Genomic DNA, 18,813 nt, shown 5'->3' on the forward strand with positions numbered 1-18,813 from the left:
TTTCAACATTTCATCTATATAACTTTCATTTAGACTAGGATGATGCAAAATGGATGTTCACTTGACTCATAGAGTTATTAAAAATTGGCGCGATTTTTTAGAACATTTGAAATTGATGAAAACAATAGAGAATACGAGTAACTAAAAAAAATTTTACTATTCTAAAATAATAACTAATTATGGATTAATTTAATATTATTCTTTATTGCTGTTGAAAATATACAGATTTATCGTCACCATATACAGCACACATTTTCACGATAAATATTTGTTTCTTAGTTTATTCATGTAATATAACAGATTTAACTAATATATTAAGTACAAAATAATGTGCAATTATATTTATATAGGTAATTAAATATTAGTCTATTATAAAGAAAAAAATATTTCTCAATAAAAAAAATTTGTCATGTTAAATGTACATATGTTATGTATACTTTCTGTATCTTCATGAAGGATGAAAAATACATTCAATACTAAATTAAATTTACTAGATACAGTAGGTGATAGAATTAAAATATTAAAAACATGATTATCTTCTAAATTGTTACATTTATAGGCCAATATTGGAGATAAAAATTAATCTGTAACTATTAATCACACTCTTATTGGTACAAAAAATAATTGTAAAATTAATGAAAATATAATGAAGATAAATATTTATTAATCACAGGTAAAACGAAATAAATAAACTGATGCTGTTTTTAATTGATACAGTACTTTAATTTACGTTGTAGGCTTATGTGTTAGTAATACCGGAAGAAAAAAAATCCTTACAACATTTAGAATGAGAAGTAAATATTTATGCTACTCATTACATTAAATAACAAATTATAAAAAATCCGAAACTATTAAAGTAAATTTTGTCATTTTAGCTTAGTATCGAAACGTCTGTAATTAACAGTAAAGTTCGAACATATGACTAAATATGGAAGTAACGTTTCATTATCAAGCTATTTTGACAAAATCTATAGTTTTCTATACAATAAAAATAATAAATATATACGTACAATAGATTCTAATTTTAAAAAATTCAGTACTGTCAAAAAAAGTTGGTAAACATAAGCCAAAAGTCTTTTATCTTTTTGGAAATTAGATAGATATTTTAATTTCAGTCTCAATTAATATGAGCCTGATATTAATTTATGAAATATTAAATGCTAAAATTTTCAAAGTTGGAACGGTAAAAATTTCATAAAACATATATCATCAAACCAACTTTTTTCATACTTTTTTCTTTCTCACGGTTGAATAATTCCATGATTCAAAATTATTGTATTACTCCTGCTATTATCTTTGTAACAAATATAAATAAGTGCCTCTTTGTACAAAGCAAAAACTATCTATTTTCTATTAACATAAAACATTTGAATTTACTTGACATATTATAAATTAATTAATTTACATATGCACCTGTTTGATTGCAGTTGTTTAAGTTTATGACAGTAGAAATGGGATAATTAATGATGACATTAAATTAATTTAATTATTCAGTTTGGGCATCAAAGCTAGTAAACTTCGTGCGAACTACAAATAAATCTATATAATTTTATACCTATTTAATTACTATTTCTAGTAATATCGCGCTCTCGTTCGAATCTTTTTCATTTTCTAAGTTTCTCTTTTGAATACATATTTTTATTTTTATAATTATTTAATTTATTTTAATTAAACTATTATATTAGATTGTTTATTTTTAATAAACATTCACACAACCTTATTTTTTTTTTCATACGAAAAAATTGCAGTGTTGAAAAGTCGAATAACTTATTCTACAATTTTCAGTTGTTATGCACTTATATAATAATTTATACATTACATATCTGTTTTTTTCATTTTTTAATAGTACGGTTTTCTTATTATCTTTCACACCACTGCTTAAATCTACTACCTTTCCGTCATATAAAAATAACACGCAATGCGAAGCTATCCGGCATTGCTTTGTACATTTGCCTGTGCTCCAATAAAACCAGATAATTAAAAACCAATTAATTATGAATAAAGTTGCTCTATTATTTTTTGTCTTATTGTGTTTCAAGCTCAATTGTATATCTGCATAGAAAAATTATTGCTGAAAATTTTTTGTGATTCTTAAAATATTGATAATTCAAAATGTTCCAATTTTCCTTTTTCAAATAATTTTAATGAATACATTAAATAAATATGATTCTTATTTCTTTAGATATTAAGTATCCCTTTAAACTTAAAATGTTAATATTTTTCCCTTTCTATTCTTTATTTAAATGAAATTGAGATCGAATGAAGGCGGAAGATCGATTGTGTATCGATTTCTCTAAATTAAAAATTAATTCTTTTTTTAAGTTGTGAAACTAACATTTTTTACATCTTAATTTATAAAACTAATTTTCTCAAAACATTTATATATTTATATATATCACTAAGATTGTCAAAACACAATAATTTTTCAATTAATTCAATTTTAGATAATCACTTGTAATAATTTTCGTTTATACTTAAAATAATTGACATTGAAAAGAACCATAGAACATCAAATATTTTAAGATCAAAATTCACGCAAATTAATATATTTCTTGTTGGTAATAAATATAATTTATATTCTATTAAATAATTCCATTTTTGATTCACACAATATAAATAAAATATTAAATAGCCTATTATTCTATAAATTTAATTTATAATAATCATCCTACTGGTCATATGATAATTTTAACATATACTTTTGGTATATGAAATCTTTAAAAAAATCATCCTATCTCAACCGATCAAACGCCTCAACAGATATTTTTATCATCTGTCATTATTTACACCCCATCAACTAAAGTTTTCGTAAAAATTATTTTTCTCTTACAATGTATACTTATGAATAATCAAATAAAGACTTATTACAAAAGTTTTATATACAAGAAGATGGACAAAGAAATAGTCAGCGATCATAGCAGAATTTTTCGATTCATCACTCATTTTGTATATATTTCATGATAAATTGATTCTATATTCTATTTTTTTAAATTTTTATTAGCCTAGCTCCTGATGTTTCCATTCAGATATTCCAATTATTTTTAAATAGAAACTATGTGAAATGGTATATACTTAATCATTTAATCCTTTCATTGGAAGACGACACATAAAATGAAAAATAAAAAATTTTCTCATAAAATTGCCCACTATCACGTTTAAAACCAAATATGCAGCTGAGGATAGAATTAACTCGCATATAATACCTAAAAGTTACGTAGATAATTTAACTTACCAATGACGAAATAAATCGAACATTGAACGAATTATAGCAGTTCTACAGCTGTTAGTTAATGTCTTCCTGACTCTGTCTTTTATGTCCATTTAATAAGAGGGTTGAATCTGTATTACCTTTTCACGAGTTTCATACAGATTTAATTGCACAAGTTTGTAACTATTGTTACGTTGTCAATTTTTAAGTTGACGAATAATCTACTATCTATATTATACTTTGAAAATGAAAGTTGGTTTTCATAAACTTTCATCATCAATGTTCTATGTCGACCGACAATCGAGTTCTCCATACACTATTGTTGATGCCTAAAATATAAAAAATATTTATAAATTAGTTATATTTTGATATTAATTTGAATCATGATAAAGAATAAAAATTAAAATTACCGTAGGAGATCTTGATGATGAAGAACAGTCATAATCATCTGAATCGAAATAAATTTCTGCACCTGGGAATATGTATTTACCGGGAGCAACTTGATAATATGAATTTTCAGGTAATCTGCTTGCTAGACTCTCTTTGATTTCAGACTGCCAACAATGTCTTTCTAAATCATGTCTTTTAGATTCCTCGTGTCCCAATGGACCTTTATCTTCAGAACTATCAACACTATTACAACTATCACCAATTCCCGAATCAATGGCAGAGTCAATAGACACGTGTCGAGATTTACCACTCGATTTGTCTGAATCTACTAAATCTCCTGCATCGCTCAAAGAATCAGCATCACCTCTACTTGTGGAATCAGTTGATCGATTTAATTCCACTTGAGAGTACATTAACGAATCCTTTTGCGAATCGTCAATGGTTCTTGGTACAACATGACACTCTTCAAGATTATACACATGACCATTATTTTCTGAAGTTGATTCAACAGAAATAACTCGACTGTATCGTGACGATGAATATGTAATATCATCTGAATCATCCGACGATCTGGGAGTTGATCCAGATGATGTTGGTAACGTTCTCATTCCTAATTGAATCCTTTTCGGACTACTTTCACTACTAGATTCATCTAACGGCCTCTTAGGGCTTTCTCCCAATAACGAAAAACTTGCTTCGGCAGTCTCCATATGGCCTGCATGGAATGGTGATATACAAATATCGGTGTTCTCTAATCTCTTAGGTGTGGTATTTGAATTTATCATTAAGCTGTCTTGACTCTCTGATGATACATTGTGGTATGACTTGAGGACAACTTCAGTACTATCCTGTGATAGATCTGGAGTCACCGTTGTGTCTTGACTTTGTTCCCAAGAGTCATCAGAGGTAAATCGAGGAGGTAAAAGGTGTGGAGCTTCTTCTAAAATTTCTCTTTTCCAACAAACTTCTTTAAATTCACCACTGATTAAATGGCATAATTGGTTGATTATAATATCGCCATCTCCCAAAAATTCAACATCGAAATTCAAATGTGGTAAAGATTCTCTATTGATAAGAATCTGTGGAACGTGTGATGGAATGGAGGATGGAATGAGTGCTACTGGTCGAACTTTTAATGAAGATCCAATTACTATTAATAAATCACACTCATCTTTATCCTTTGCAATTGCATCGTGGAACGCATCTGGTAAACCTTCACCAAAGAAAACAATATCTGGCTTCATTATACCTTGAGAAACTAATTCCGAAAAATTGTCATTACTGTTCATACTAGCTAATGATGGTGATAAATCGATGAAACATTTAGGACATAAAGGTATTCTTTGTGCAAAAATATCTTCTCGAATATCTTCTGCAGTTACTTGAAACTTGCAATTAGTACACGAAGCTGTGGCAAAAGATCCGTGACATTCAATAACATTTTCTATCCCAGCTACTTGTTCTAATGTATCAATATTTTGTGAGTAATTCCTCAATAACTTTTTTTGTTTTTCTAACATTTTAATAAATCGATGACATGGACTTGGTTTGAACTGACCAGGATATATTTCTCGGGCAAACTTGAAAAATGGTCTAGGGTCTTGGCCAAAGTAGTTGATATCAAACATGGCTTGTGGATCCGGTAAATCAGGAAAGTCTTGAGCTAATCGAGAATATATTCCATCTCTACTCCGAAAATCTGGTATTCCACAACTTACACTGACTCCTGCTCCAGTGAGGACAATAATTTTTTTACTATTTTTAATTAGCCGAACGACGTCGGTTATTGTATTAATATGATTAAGTTTCTGTCTTCTAGGTGGATCTGACATGATGTTAAGAACAAGCTTCCATAAAGTAATGTCATCCACCTGTTCTGGAATCTGAGTTGGATCCATGAGTAAATTTTGAAGAAGTTCCCGAGGATTAGCACCAGTCAACATCTGCTTCTGCACCCAAGAGGATGCGTTTCGCCATAAATGACCAGAGTCTTCGGAAAGTTCAGATAATCCTGATAAATCAGATAAGTTGGAAACTGTTGATGAAACTTCGTCTTTTTCATCTGCTGTATCAAGTCTAAAAAAAATTGACAAATATTTTTTAGACTTTTAGATAAATAATTTATCTTTCGAAAATCAAAAGTATTTCTACATACGGGCATCCAGTATCATCACTAGTTGAATCTGTACGAGACGGAGTTGATGATAGATGCATCAGGTCAGGGGTGGTAGACATAGATTTAGAACCGTCACTTAATTCGGTGAAACCACTATCACCGCCAAGTGGTTCTGTAAAATAAAATTATTTCTTTAAAAATAATCACAGCAATATTACCGATAACTATTATTAAATCAAAAAAATTATGGCCAAATAAAACGGTTATTATTTACTTTGAATTTTGATAAATATTCATTCATCGAAGATTTGAAACAATAAAAATTTATACTATGTATACTAATACTCATGAACGCTTTGAGTTATAGAAAATTATTGAATGTTAGGTGTAAAGGTCCAATAAACTGTAAACACGTGGGGCTAACAGATGACTTTGACAGTTTAGTTAATTTCGCGCGCTTTATAAACGTCAAAAGTTCATATTTTCTCTTTACCACGTTTTTCACTTTTATGACTAGTGCCATCTACAAGAATGTATAGAATGCATAATAATTCACTGTCACTGACCCTGTACTTCCCGCGTTAAAACTTTTAGGACTAAAAATATGAATCATCCGATAATTTTACATAAAAATAATAAAACAAATAATTAAATTTTTGAAAAATATCCTTTTTTATAGAACTCTAATAACTTTTACACCGAAAATAACACAGAATTATTGAGCAGAAAATTACGACGCAGTCAATGTACAACAATGGCGGCGTTCCCCTTCCTTTTGAGTAGTTGGAAAGGAAAAGACGCATCACGTATTGGGCGTTTACCGTTTTCGACGCCATCTTGAAATATTAAGAATTGCAATTAAAAATTAGCCATATTTTTTAATAAAATACCTTCTATTTCTCCACGCGGAGATGAACGTTGCGGTTTGCGCCCTGGAAAATCGAGATCCAAAGAGGCCGAAACACCGTAAACGTCACCTTCAATTTTCCGACGTTTCACTGAGGACGAATATTCTGGCAGCTCCGAACCTGACGCCATTTTCGACAGCAATGCAACACATAAGTTCAAACGATGACCGCTTTTCCAGTAGAGGTCGCCAGAAATTCCCCCACCCCCATTCTAAACTACCAATCCTATTCAATAATCACACCTCCCCCACTAATTTAACCAATAGCCACCTACGCGTAAAGATTTACCGTGAAGAACCCAAGACTTGGCAGCAATGCATCCATTTGTCCTATCATCTTGATTATTTTTTCCTTTATACAACGAATTTTAATCCTTATGAAACGTTTAATAATATTTCAACAATTATATAAATTTCAAGTATGATTTCTCCTTTTCACCGCTTCTCTTAGGAATTTTTTTTCATTATAAAAGCTATAAAAAATGTCGTAAAATTTTGTTGGCTTGTAGAAGTTCTTAGCTGTCTGAAGTATATTGTCATATAACCAGATAATTTATAAAAAAGATCTTTCGTATCTATTTGCAACAATAAATGTTGTTCAAAACCTTTTTAATTTCGAAAATTACATGAATTATTATAAAATATAAATAGAAGCCCTGGAAGTAAAGTTGAAATTCAATTTGTAAAAGATACTTGGCTTGGCGTATACTCGCAGTGCAAGCAATTGTTATAAATGAAAATTCGATGCCATCCTAATTTTTCTCTTATTGTTGGTAACATTGTTTGTTGTTCATGCTCTAACCGTATTCAGCGCCACACGCTTCCTTCTAGGCCTTTTCTAAGTAGCACGGCAATTCAGGCAAAATGGTATGTATTTTAATCCGTAAAATAAGTGATAATCAATAAATAATGAGAATATTAATCAAGATAAAAGTGTTCGCCGATTATCAATTGTTTATAATATGTGAATAGTGCTGAATTTTTGTCGTGAAAAGTGAAAAGAAATGCATACAAAGTTGTCAAACTAGGTTATCCACAGTCAATTACTAGGACAAATAATTAAAAGCCGAATACTTCAATCTAAACAATTATTCATTATTATAATAGTTATTTAAATTTGCAAATTATACTCACTATGAATTGATTTCATAATATTGGTCTAAAAATAATAGTTTTTGAAACGAAGAACTTACTAGTCTAATTATGTTAGTAAATAATATAACCTCAAAGTCATGTATACAAAATCTTTTATTTATTTCTAGACTGAAGGAACAGCTACAATCAGAACGAGAAAGTTCATGACCAATCGACTGTTATGTCGAAAACAAATGGTAAGTTTTTTTTAATCATTTGAAATAATTTAACAATACTTTAATCTAGTATACAACTATTTATGAGATTTATTAATAATTACATTTTTTTGATAGGTCGTGGATGTACTTCACCCTGGTCAACCTTCAGTTCGCAAGACTGAAATCAGAGAAAAACTTGCAAAAATGTATAAAGTTACTCCAGACGTTGTTTTTGTATTTGGTTTCCGTACAAACTTCGGTGGTGGTAAATCAACTGGATTTGCATTAATCTATGAAACTCTGGATTTCGCAAAGAAATTTGAACCTAAATATAGGCTCGCAAGGCATGGTCTCTTTGAAAAACAAAAACAGACTAGAAAACAGAGGAAAGAACGTAAGAACAGAATGAAGAAAGTTCGAGGTACTGGTAAAAGCAAGGTCGGAGCGGCCTCTAAGAAGGTAAGATTTATTCTTAACATTCGAAAATATTTTATAATTATTATCCAATATTCTATTTATTGAATTACCATTAAGAAAAACGATTAAGAAGTTTCTATGATTTATCTATTGTAAATGTATTTTATTTTTAATTGCTGCAATTTTAGAGAAATTTTATTGGCGTAATATTCTCGCAAAATTATAGAAACTTACTAATTAATTTATGATTAATTGGAATAATTTATTGGTGCATGAATATCAAAATTTTCAATTGGCATTTTATTCAATGAGCTTATTCTTATTGCAAAATTTCAATTCATAAATTAAAACTATTGTTTCATTTTGATAATAATTGGTGGAGGACAAAATTCTTTTCAGGCATTAATTCACATAAAACATTGTATACATATCATTTTAACGATTATGCTGATAACAGTAGAAATTAAAATAATTTCAATGTTACAATGGATGCTTATATTAATTTTTGCATGTTGTCATAAATGTATATTTTTATTTACATTTTAGGGAAAGAAGTAAAACAAACCATTTTTGTATATCAATAATTTCGAAAGAAGATGGTATTATAATTATGATGATGTATCAAATGGTCAGCATGTCTACTTATTTTGTTGGGATCTTCAGTTCATTACTTTTACTGCTTCTAATTCATCATTTTATGTTTAAACTTACATCACCGTGCCAATTATACGTACTTATCTGTGAAAAATTTAATTTCATCGATAGCTTTTTTTATTATCATTTATATTTGCTTTGAAAACAATCTATTAGTGCATGTTTCTGTATAAATTATGGTGTTGGAATTTATCATTTGAATCGATTATTTTTTAATTCAATGTCTCATGCATGTTGAAAACAAATTGGTGGTGGCTACGGAATCTATTTTCAAAATTAAATTACTCAAAATTATCAATGAACTCTGATTTATTTGGAAAAATCTTTTTTCTTTCTTACAGTAATTTTTCAACACCATCACGCAGGCTCCAATTTGTACATCAGCGTGAAAATTATTGTAATGTATTATTTGTTCATATAAAAATATTTATAATAAATTTCGCGCAATAAAAATTATAATAACTTTAATTTTTAAAAATTCTCAATTTATTTAGTTTAATTTTACATATTAAGTGAAAATTTTTAACTCTTCCATGGAGTGTTTTATTGTGGCGAGATAACTTCAGCAGATAGAGGATCTCTCATTGGGATTTCATTTTCATTATCATGTTTTAGTCGTGTTTCAACGATTTGTGTCGTTGGAGCTACAGACGTATTGATATCATTGACTCCAACAGACTCTTGAGTAGACATGAAACTTTCTCCAATAGTTGTTTCAGCAATGGTAGAAACATCAGTTGTGAATATTGTATGTTCAGGTTGGATTTTTTCACTGTTTTCAGTATTTTCAACTGGATTCAGTGAAGTAGAATCTACACGTCCATGGTCTAATGTTTCAATTTCTTCAGTATAAATAGATGGTTGAGCTGGAGTGGAAGTAATAAGTTCTTCTCGTTCTCGAGTGACTTCATCAACAGATTCAGTAGTTGTAGTTGTTGGTACATAATCAGGAAATTTATCATCAGAAGAATCATCAACTTTTTTAATGAAGTACCAACTTCCCATGCGAAAGCCCCAGTCACGATCAGGATTAAATCGAGTATTTGCTATTACATAACAAGCAATTATAGATTATTGTCGAAACAATTATCTTTTTAAAACTAGCACAAAAAACTGATAAATAAATTCATAATTACCTAAATCTAAAAAGAATTTATTCATAATTTCTTTTTTGACTGATTCAATTTCTACAGGTGGTGGAGATGGTGTAGTTGTTGTTGGCTTAAAAAAATGTCGAACTTTGTCCCTTACACCCCGAAACCAATCTCGAACACCTTCACCGAATTCTGCATGTTGACGTAGAGCAGGATGAAAAGTTCTTTCTGAAAAATTTAATATAACACCGAATCCTTAGTATAAAACAAACACTATATCCATTCCAAACAAATTACCAATTTATTTAATTTAAGTCTAAGATAAAATTTTAATGCTTTCACATAACGACCATAACAAATTTCTTATAGCTAATACCTTGTAACGGTGCAAAAGGAGTTACTACCGTAAATAAATTGTAACCAACGAATAAACAAAGAAAAACTTTAAAACCCTTCAAATTCATTTTTTTGTTTTTAGAGATTCTAAGAACAAACTGAAAATGCGATGCTAGAGTTCTGATGGGTCTTTTATAACATCTAGAATAGCGGAAATGCATGCGATGATCTTGTTAAAGTAATTTTATCGAGAATCTAAGCTGACAATTCACAACGTTATGAAATATGATGTCCTTGAATATTTCTAATATAATATAACTTGGATTTATATATTTTATTAAAAAAAAAATATTTTTTTTTAAAAGCATCACGGAGTGAAAAGTATTAATACTAGAATATTTCATCTTATTTTTTTTATTCTATCAACATATCTGATCGGTCAAATGATAAACTGAATTGCAAAAATAACAAAAGTTTATAGAATTTTCAAACAATGCTTCTATTTAAAAATATTAGGTATTAATAATTTTAATAATTCATGATTATTTAGAAAATTCCCGCGCAAAATAAATTTGTAAATTATTTGGTAATGCTATCTGTAGGATAATTTCAGAATTACTTGATCACATGACCGTGTATTATTGTTAGCATGTGATGTTTAGTCGTGAGCACAACAAAAACATTCGTTAATCATAATTAATTTGAATATTAACTAAAAATCAAACAAAAAATATTCTATGCATAGAAAATTTAAACGAAGATCGATAAAAATTATCGGTAAGTTTATCTGTGATATTTTTATAAATCAATCAATACTTTGCTGTAAACATTAGACATTCTACTCATGATTACAACAAAACAAAAATTTCCAATTATATAGAAATACATGACATAAAAAGTGTATTAATAATAATAAAATAAATTTTTTTTCAGATCATATCAGTGAATTATAACAAGATGATTGGTCAAAGACTAATTCTTTTTTACTGCTCGTTCACTTGCATTTATTTCCCCTGTATTCTCTTTTTACTCAATTATAACAATACTTTATATAATGTGGGAAAGTACAAATTTATTCCAATTTTATTGATATTAATGTTTGCAGAAGTGATAAAGTATCTATTTTCAATTCTCTATAATCAACGACATCATTTTGATAAGATTGATTCTAAGGCATTATTGAATTCAAAACCAAGAAAATCATGGTCTAAAACATTCAAAGATATTCTTCGATTTTTTATTATACTTATTTCATTATGTATCATATATTATGGTGCAATTGTTTTGTTTGGAGCACCATTATCTACTCATCATGAAGAAACAACAATGCTCACAATAGTTTTAAGTACATTAACATTTATTCCACCTTGCTTACATTTGGGTGTAGAAACAGCATTAGCGGTTTTAACAGGAGCTCAATCTGCTAACGGCAATATTATTGTAGAAGCAATGGGTCGTAATATTAACTACACTCTACTGGGTACTTGGCTTGGGGCAATTGTGATACCATTAGATTGGGATAGACCCTGGCAAATATGGCCAATTCCTTGTGGTATTGGTGCTCTTGTTGGATACATGGTTGCACATTATGTTACTCTTATAAAGACTTTATATATTGTAAAGCCTTGGCGAACCAGCAAAAAAGTTCATAGGCAATTATGATGATTTTTTCATTGATTCATATTTTATAGCTTTCAGTAAGAAAGACATTTTTAATTAAATATGTACATTAAATTTACGTAATTTTTAAATTCTTCGATAATAAATGTTTATAAAAAAAAGACATTAGTGACATTTATTTATTAATTTTTTTGTTCACTAGGATATAATACTTAAGTATATATAATTTATTAGTTGGCCATTTGATCCAACAATTCAATTTGACTTGAATTCAAATTATATTAATTATAGGTTTCAATGCCTACGAGATGTCACTACCATTGCATTTGCAAGTGATGTAATTGTAATGTGTATATAATACACAATAGCATGACAAGGGTGGTATAAGTTTCAATTGATCGTAATATTGATATTGTACGATTAATTGCGAAGCTACAATTGCGGAAATCACTAGTTATCAATCAATCTCTCATTAAATAACAATACATAGTATAAAATAACTTACTATCATTTTTTATCTGTGCTCTTTCCGGTTATTTTTTATCTATTTAATTATATCGGAATGGCTGGCACTACAGGAAAAGTAAGTATTATTTTATCATCTTTATTAATAATTATATTTATGAATTTATTTAGAAATATAAAATATTCAATACTAAAGCAAATAACTTACATAATTATTTTGTGCAATGATGATCATCTTAGGTTAAAGTCTTAATGTCAATAGGTTATCAAGTGTCGCGCAGCAGTAGCCTGGAAAGAAAAAGAACCATTATCTATTGAAGAAATCGAAGTTGCACCACCAAAAGCTCATGAAGTGAGAATTAAAGTTATAGCTGTTGCCTTGTGTCATACCGATGCTTATACTTTATCTGGAGCAGATCCTGAAGGAATATTTCCTTGTGTTCTCGGTCATGAAGGTAGCGGTATTGTTGAGAGTGTTGGAGAAGATGTTACTGAATTCAAGCCGGGTACATATTACTGCAACCTTATTTAGTTAATTATAATTATATTCAAATATTAAATCTAACTATCATGCTGCAGGTGATCATGTTGTACCTTTGTATATTCCTCAATGTAGAGAATGTAAATTTTGCAAATCTCCAAAAACTAATTTATGCAGCGTTATTCGTTTAACTCAAGGAAAAGGGCAAATGCCTGATGGAACTTCCAGATTTACATGCAAAGGAAAAACTTTAGCACATTTCATGGGCTGTTCGACATTTTCTGAATACACTGTTGTAGCAGATATTTCATTAGCCAAGGTAGTACATACTTTTATCAATGAAAAAATTTTTCAATTAAATATGAATTACCTGGATAAAATTAAATTTAAATATAGATTGATCCTGCTGCACCTTTAGACAAAGTTTGCTTGTTGGGATGTGGAGTTTCCACAGGTTATGGAGCTGCTTTGAATACTGCTAAAGTAGAACCAGGAAGCAATTGTGCGATTTGGGGTCTAGGTGCTGTAGGATTAGCTGCTGCACTTGGCTGTAAAGCTGCTGGTGCTTCACGTATTATTGGCATTGATGTTGATGAATCTAAGTTTGAAAAAGGTTGCTTTTTGATCCCATATTCTACAGAATTGTTGTACAGTTGATTACACAGATATTATCGTTATAGGAAAAATCTTTGGATGCACTGAATTTATCAATCCAAAAAAACTGACCCGTCCAATAACTGAGGAGTTAATTGAATTAACAGATGGAGGATTAGATTATACATTTGAATGTGTTGGAAATGTAGTAACTATGGTAAAATCACAACTTAATAATATGTAGATGTTTTCAACAAATAAGAATAACGTTCTATTAATTTCATAGCGCCAAGCATTAGAGTCTTGTCATAAAGGTTGGGGCACTTCAGTCATTGTTGGTGTAGCAGCCGCTGGACAAGAAATTAGTACTCGTCCATTCCAATTAGTCACAGGGCGAGTATGGAAAGGTACCGCTTTTGGGGGATGGAAATCCAAAGATAGTGTGCCAAAACTGGTTGATGAATATCTGAAAAAGAAACTAAATCTTGATGATTTTGTTACTCACCAAATGCAATTCGATAAAATTAACGAAGGTTTTGACCTACTTCATGCTGGAAAAAGGTATAAATTCGAACTAATGTAAAAAAACAATTTAGATAAATTTTTTCGATCTAAATAATTATTTTTTCAGCTTAAGAGTGGTCCTAAAGTTCTAAAAATGAGGATAATCCAATGTTTACACTTTTATAAATGACAATATTTTTATAAATCTTATTGACATTTTCTTATGTGTATTTGAAAATAAAGTTCAGTTAATACTAAATAATATTGAATGTTTATTGTTATTAAGATATATTTATTATGATATAAGCGAAATCTCCATCTAGACATAATAAAAAACTTATAAGAAATAAAGTCTTTCGAAATGTAAATTTTGTGGGGTATAAAAACGGTATCATGTGGGTTTAACGATACGAGCATTTTACTACTTCATCGTCGTTCTGTAAGTAAAATACAAAAAATAATCACCAACATGAACTTCATTGTCTTCTGTTTGATGATAGTCCTCGTCGCTGTTTTGGCTCTTGCCAATGCTGCTCCAGGCTGCAATGATTGCGACGGGTAAAATTTTCTCTTAGAAATCTTATTTATTTTCAATCTAATAATACTCTTGTTCCAACTTATATTTATGGGTTTAACTAATTTATTATTTTTCATTCCTTTTAGTGGAAGCCTTGTCAATGTTTCTCCAGCTCTTGCTACTGCTGTTGGACTAGTAAGAAATAATCTTTTATAAATAGCATAGAAAATGAATTATTAAACTAACAATTAATCCAATTATTTATTTTTCTTTCAGAATGTACTTTCAGGATAAATGAAATTAGATAAATTTAGCTAGAAGAATTTATTAATAATTATTACATCAAACAATTCGTACCTAACAAATGCAGAAATGTCAAAGTTGGAATTTTCATTATTTAAATGATTCACAACAGTATTGTATGTTCACTAAATTTTCAAACGCCCAGGATCCACCAAATCAAATAGTACAACAAATATACAACAGTTCACATCAAAAAGTTTTATCCTGCAATAGACATAGACACAACACATATGACTGCTATCATAAATAATTCATTTAAATTTTGGAAATAACACTGCATTACGAAAATTAGGCGAAAAATAAACAAACTTTTTTAACAAAAAAAACTTTTTATTGTTTTTTTTCCCTAAAACTTTATTTAATGTATTCAAGGAAATCTTTCGGGATAACTGATCGATGCAGAATGACTGATAAGCATATCTTTGAATCAAATGTATCAAGTCATGTTGTAGATTTATTATACATATTACGTTGTCTTGTTCTTGAATGGATGTATGTACATATTGATAAGAAGAAGTGTAAAAGTAGATGTAATATATTCAGCAATTCCAAACATTGGTATTGCCAAACAATTATTGACAATTAAACTGCTGAGAAAATAAGGAAAATTCAAGCAACATAAATTATTTTTGACAAATTCAAAGTATAAAAGGAAAAAGAACAAATTGAATTGTTTAAGTGAATAAAATGACATCACTTACAGCAATTTCTGTAGCTATTTTGCTTGCTGCTTGTCTAGTGCCATACATTGTATGTCAGAGACCTTACGGAAGCCCGGTAATTATTTTAATTGTTCATTTTGAATAAATAAATGATAAATCAATGATAAATAAATAAATATTTTACAGTGTACGGAAAGCATTCAATGCCAAACTAATTACTGTCGTGCTTCACGTTGTATCAATTGTAAGCGAATTATTTGAAGAAAAAAGATTTTATTCAATTAAATAATACTAATTACGGTTTGTTATTACAGATGGAGACGTAAGTGATGATGTAGATGTTAATCCATGTGCTACTGTCTTATGTAGATACCCATCAATCTGTGTTCTTCATGAAGTTCAGTGCATTCGAGCTCCATGTCCACCAATAGCTAGTTGTGAGAGACGTCGAAATCGTCCTGGATGCTAAAATAACATTAACATTAAAAAATATTAATTCTATTGATAATATTACGATGTTATCTAAAAATATTACGAATTAAAATTAAAAATGATTTTAATAGATCTTTATTAACATTGTACTCTCATTATTTCTATGATTCATCAATATTTTTCATTGCTCGTATTAGTATGAGGATAATTCCGGGATTCCCCGCACGAGACATACCTCAAAAGAGAGGTAATTGTAACACATGTTCATGAAACAGCCTTGGCCATTATCTGAAACAACATTACATACATTCAAAATGAAAATATTAATTCATTAAATAAAACCGACCTACTTCAAAGGCTATTATATATTATTATCGAATATCGATAATTTTATTTGAAATTTATTTAAAAATGAAAAAGAATTCAATATAAACTTATAGGAATATTGAAGGTAACATTAAAAAGTTATTGAATTGCTTATTTACATACAAAAGAATTTGATAGATGAGAAATTTGCGACATTAAAAATACATGTATTGTCATACAATAACATTCTTATGTTGTAAATATTAATAAAAGGAGGAAAACCGCTATTTTTAGTTTACATTGTGAGTATAAAAGCGGATAAGTGAGTTAGTAGCTTCCAACGCGAACATCAAGGCACGTTATATAACATCACTGGCAGTTAAAGTTGATATAATATATTTTAGAAATTGTATTAATTAATAATAAGCCATAAATCACAAAATGACACACTATTCTGTCATCTCTATCGCTATCTTCTTGGTGGCTGTGGTAGTATCCAGCACTGCAGCTCAAGATGTTGAGGTATTTTCATCATTAATCGTCTAATAATTAATAAAAAGTGTGCAGAAAAATGATTTAACTTGAAAACATTTCAGTGTACAGATAGTGTCCAATGTAGTACCAACTATTGTCGTAATGGACAGTGCATTAATTGTAAGTAAAGTAATGAGAAAAAATTTTAAGAATTACAAGATCATTAATTAATTCAATTTTAGATGGAGATGATCCTAATGATGTAGGCATGAATCCTTGCAGTAGAGTACGATGTGCTGGTTATTGTGTTCTCGAACAAGTTCAATGTATCCAGTTTCCTTGCCCACCTGTGGCGAAATGTGTTCCATACAGAGGATCTCCAAGTTCTTAAATTATAAATTTTTCAAAGTTGATCTTAGTGCATAGATCTGAAGTACTCATATAATGAAAGTGTACTGTTGGAACATAATCTTCTAATACTGTAAATTCACATATCCAAATGACCTATAATTGATGATAAGCTTTGAATAATTCACCTCTACTAATTTTGACTAGAATATTTATCATTAGCAGTCTATAATTAATCAACTCAAGTATGAAACATGTTATATCACTTCTCTAGGATTCGAATCAAATATTATTTGTGATATATACATAATTTATAGAAGGAAATGGATACAGTTAATCATTATATTTACTTTTTTCAATTTTAATCCTAAAACATTCCAGCGATTATTGATCTCAAATACGTCAGTATACATATGAATATCTGTCTTCGATAATCATGATTAATTGACTATTTACTCTTTTATAAAATGATTCAAACTACCACTAATTTTCAAAATTGTGGAAAATCTTGTTTCAATCCATTAAACAATCATGTCAAGCTCAATTAAATTATAAACTATTTAATATTTTACAAATCAAGATTCATCACAAATTAAAATTAAAAAAACAATTAAATATTTATATGTATGCATAAATGAAATATGTATTATTTGTTTGAAAAATTCCATCAAAGAATTTTTATTTTAAATAAATATATAAATATTGAAAAATGTTAATCCAAGTATGTTACGATACACAATATGCAATTGATTTTTGATTGCATTAGCTGTGATGAAATTCGTGGTTCTGTATATTATTTACTCATGAGTAAAATTCGATAAATATGATGATAAAAATGAATGCCACCAGATAGACATATATTTTTTTTTATGATGAAGGTGCCGATATGTCGCAAATATTTAAATCAATAAAATCTTGATATTAAAAAAATATTATACTTGTCAACAGTGAATAATTCTATACTCGATATACTTAGGACAGTCTTTTATTTATTCAATATGTAATAAAAAACGCGAGTAATTAAATAAAAAATATTTATTTCAGTAGAAAGTAATTTAATTCGTTGATTATTAATATGAAAAGAGATTTAAAAACTTATGTACTAGATAGAAGATGAATAATATTGAATTATGAATTAGAAGTACCTTTCTTCTGAGAGAGATAAAATTAAATTTTTGTTACGATCTTATAAGATAAATTCTTACCCTTCAACACCATTTATCTTTAAAATTTATTTTATTTTTTTTAATTCACACAAATGAAAACGAGTGTCATTATTCAATTGATCAAAATTAACAGTAAGAAAATATTTGTAATTAATTATTTCATAAAATCAATATGTCAAATTGAAAAACAAGGAAGAATGTATATTTTTAGAATACATGAAACATATAAAGGAGATTTACTTGATACATAAATTGCAGTAAAGATTTACATTCAATCATAAAAATCTCGTTACAGTGAATTCCATCATAAAATGGCACAATTTTCAACGATATCTATCGCCATTATCCTTGCAATTTTTGTTATATCGGATGTTTCATGTCGATGTTTCTGGGTATAGTTATTATTTTCGCAATTATTTACATTCATATAAATCATATAAATAATCCATACATGATATAAATTTTTCATCATGATTTACAGTGCAGTGAAAGTAATCAATGTAAAACCAAATATTGTCGAGATGGAC

General features: G+C 28.7%; 6 protein-coding genes and 1 long non-coding RNA gene across 10 annotated transcripts; 4 read left to right on the top strand and 3 right to left on the bottom strand.

Annotated features, from left to right (window-relative positions):
• Positions 1-2,606: 2,606 nt before the first annotated feature.
• Positions 2,607-6,773, bottom strand: Sirt1 (Sirtuin 1). Its single transcript, XM_035082915.1, has 4 exons — positions 6,605-6,773; positions 5,754-5,886; positions 3,619-5,674; positions 2,607-3,537 (listed from the first exon to the last, which is right to left on the bottom strand). Exons 1-4 carry the CDS (start codon positions 6,750-6,752, stop codon positions 3,493-3,495), a joined length of 2,382 nt encoding a protein of 793 aa, XP_034938806.1. The 5' UTR covers positions 6,753-6,773; the 3' UTR covers positions 2,607-3,492.
• Positions 6,774-7,397: 624 nt separating this feature from the next.
• On the top strand, positions 7,398-9,452 carry RpS24 (ribosomal protein S24). 2 transcript variants are annotated; one of them, XM_035082622.1, is made up of 4 exons: positions 7,398-7,488; positions 7,884-7,952; positions 8,049-8,372; positions 9,326-9,452. In XM_035082622.1, exons 1-4 carry the CDS (start codon positions 7,486-7,488, stop codon positions 9,326-9,328), a joined length of 399 nt encoding a protein of 132 aa, XP_034938513.1. In that variant the 5' UTR covers positions 7,398-7,485; the 3' UTR covers positions 9,329-9,452. The 2 variants fall into 2 exon arrangements, with proteins under 2 accessions (XP_034938513.1, XP_034938505.1); XM_035082614.1 differs by lacking the exon at positions 9,326-9,452 and adding an exon at positions 8,877-9,172.
• LOC118066508 (uncharacterized) lies at positions 9,448-10,626 on the bottom strand. Its single transcript, XM_035082587.1, has 3 exons — positions 10,455-10,626; positions 10,121-10,306; positions 9,448-10,030 (listed from the first exon to the last, which is right to left on the bottom strand). The coding sequence occupies exons 1-3, from the start codon at positions 10,540-10,542 to the stop codon at positions 9,528-9,530; spliced, it is 777 nt and encodes a 258-aa protein (XP_034938478.1). The 5' UTR covers positions 10,543-10,626; the 3' UTR covers positions 9,448-9,527.
• Positions 10,627-11,052: 426 nt separating this feature from the next.
• PIG-F (phosphatidylinositol glycan anchor biosynthesis class F) lies at positions 11,053-12,182 on the top strand. Its single transcript, XM_035082600.1, has 2 exons — positions 11,053-11,191; positions 11,348-12,182. Exon 2 carries the CDS (start codon positions 11,372-11,374, stop codon positions 12,074-12,076), a length of 705 nt encoding a protein of 234 aa, XP_034938491.1. The 5' UTR covers positions 11,053-11,191; positions 11,348-11,371; the 3' UTR covers positions 12,077-12,182.
• Positions 12,183-12,203: 21 nt separating this feature from the next.
• Positions 12,204-13,487, bottom strand: LOC118066537 (uncharacterized). 3 transcript variants are annotated; one of them, XR_004690267.1, is made up of 6 exons: positions 13,351-13,487; positions 13,094-13,270; positions 12,890-13,022; positions 12,708-12,787; positions 12,540-12,606; positions 12,204-12,466 (listed from the first exon to the last, which is right to left on the bottom strand). It is a non-coding gene; the product is annotated as an uncharacterized lncRNA (long non-coding RNA). The 3 variants fall into 3 exon arrangements; XR_004690266.1 differs by having other exon boundaries at positions 12,204-12,606; positions 12,890-13,015; XR_004690265.1 differs by having other exon boundaries at positions 12,204-12,606.
• Fdh (alcohol dehydrogenase class-3 Fdh) lies at positions 12,478-15,224 on the top strand. Its single transcript, XM_035082577.1, has 9 exons — positions 12,478-12,617; positions 12,762-13,005; positions 13,079-13,299; positions 13,377-13,593; positions 13,661-13,791; positions 13,861-14,135; positions 14,206-14,636; positions 14,742-14,790; positions 14,872-15,224. The coding sequence occupies exons 1-7, from the start codon at positions 12,597-12,599 to the stop codon at positions 14,228-14,230; spliced, it is 1,134 nt and encodes a 377-aa protein (XP_034938468.1). The 5' UTR covers positions 12,478-12,596; the 3' UTR covers positions 14,231-14,636; positions 14,742-14,790; positions 14,872-15,224.
• Positions 15,225-15,585: 361 nt separating this feature from the next.
• LOC118065651 (uncharacterized) lies at positions 15,586-16,029 on the top strand. Its single transcript, XM_035081084.1, has 3 exons — positions 15,586-15,675; positions 15,747-15,804; positions 15,875-16,029. The coding sequence occupies exons 1-3, from the start codon at positions 15,586-15,588 to the stop codon at positions 16,027-16,029; spliced, it is 303 nt and encodes a 100-aa protein (XP_034936975.1).
• Positions 16,030-18,813: the final 2,784 nt, after the last annotated feature.

This window comes from Chelonus insularis, unplaced genomic scaffold, assembly GCF_013357705.1.
Source record: "Chelonus insularis isolate UGA/USDA-ARS -01 unplaced genomic scaffold, ASM1335770v1 contig_121_pilon, whole genome shotgun sequence".
Lineage (NCBI taxonomy): Eukaryota > Metazoa > Arthropoda > Insecta > Hymenoptera > Braconidae > Chelonus > Chelonus insularis.

Coding starts and splice junctions, on each gene's coding strand:
- LOC118065651 (XM_035081084.1), top strand. CDS start 15,586: ATGACATCACTTACAGCAATTTCTGTAGCTATTTTGCTTGCTGCTTGT. Junction 15,676..15,746: donor AGAGACCTTACGGAAGCCCG/GTAATTATTTTA, acceptor AATATTTTACAG/TGTACGGAAAGCATTCAATG. Junction 15,805..15,874: donor TGCTTCACGTTGTATCAATT/GTAAGCGAATTA, acceptor TTGTTATTACAG/ATGGAGACGTAAGTGATGAT.
- LOC118066508 (XM_035082587.1), bottom strand. CDS start 10,542: ATGAATTTGAAGGGTTTTAAAGTTTTTCTTTGTTTATTCGTTGGTTAC. Junction 10,307..10,454: donor TCCTTTTGCACCGTTACAAG/GTATTAGCTATA, acceptor TAAATTTTTCAG/AAAGAACTTTTCATCCTGCT. Junction 10,031..10,120: donor TAAATTCTTTTTAGATTTAG/GTAATTATGAAT, acceptor GTTATGTAATAG/CAAATACTCGATTTAATCCT.
- PIG-F (XM_035082600.1), top strand. CDS start 11,372: ATGATTGGTCAAAGACTAATTCTTTTTTACTGCTCGTTCACTTGCATT.
- Sirt1 (XM_035082915.1), bottom strand. CDS start 6,752: ATGGCGTCAGGTTCGGAGCTGCCAGAATATTCGTCCTCAGTGAAACGT. Junction 5,887..6,604: donor TCCGCGTGGAGAAATAGAAG/GTATTTTATTAA, acceptor TTTATTTTACAG/AACCACTTGGCGGTGATAGT. Junction 5,675..5,753: donor AGTGATGATACTGGATGCCC/GTATGTAGAAAT, acceptor AATTTTTTTTAG/ACTTGATACAGCAGATGAAA.
- Fdh (XM_035082577.1), top strand. CDS start 12,597: ATGGCTGGCACTACAGGAAAA. Junction 13,006..13,078: donor TGTTACTGAATTCAAGCCGG/GTACATATTACT, acceptor ATCATGCTGCAG/GTGATCATGTTGTACCTTTG. Junction 13,594..13,660: donor TGAATCTAAGTTTGAAAAAG/GTTGCTTTTTGA, acceptor TTATCGTTATAG/GAAAAATCTTTGGATGCACT.
- RpS24 (XM_035082614.1), top strand. Junction 7,953..8,048: donor TGTTATGTCGAAAACAAATG/GTAAGTTTTTTT, acceptor TTTTTTTGATAG/GTCGTGGATGTACTTCACCC.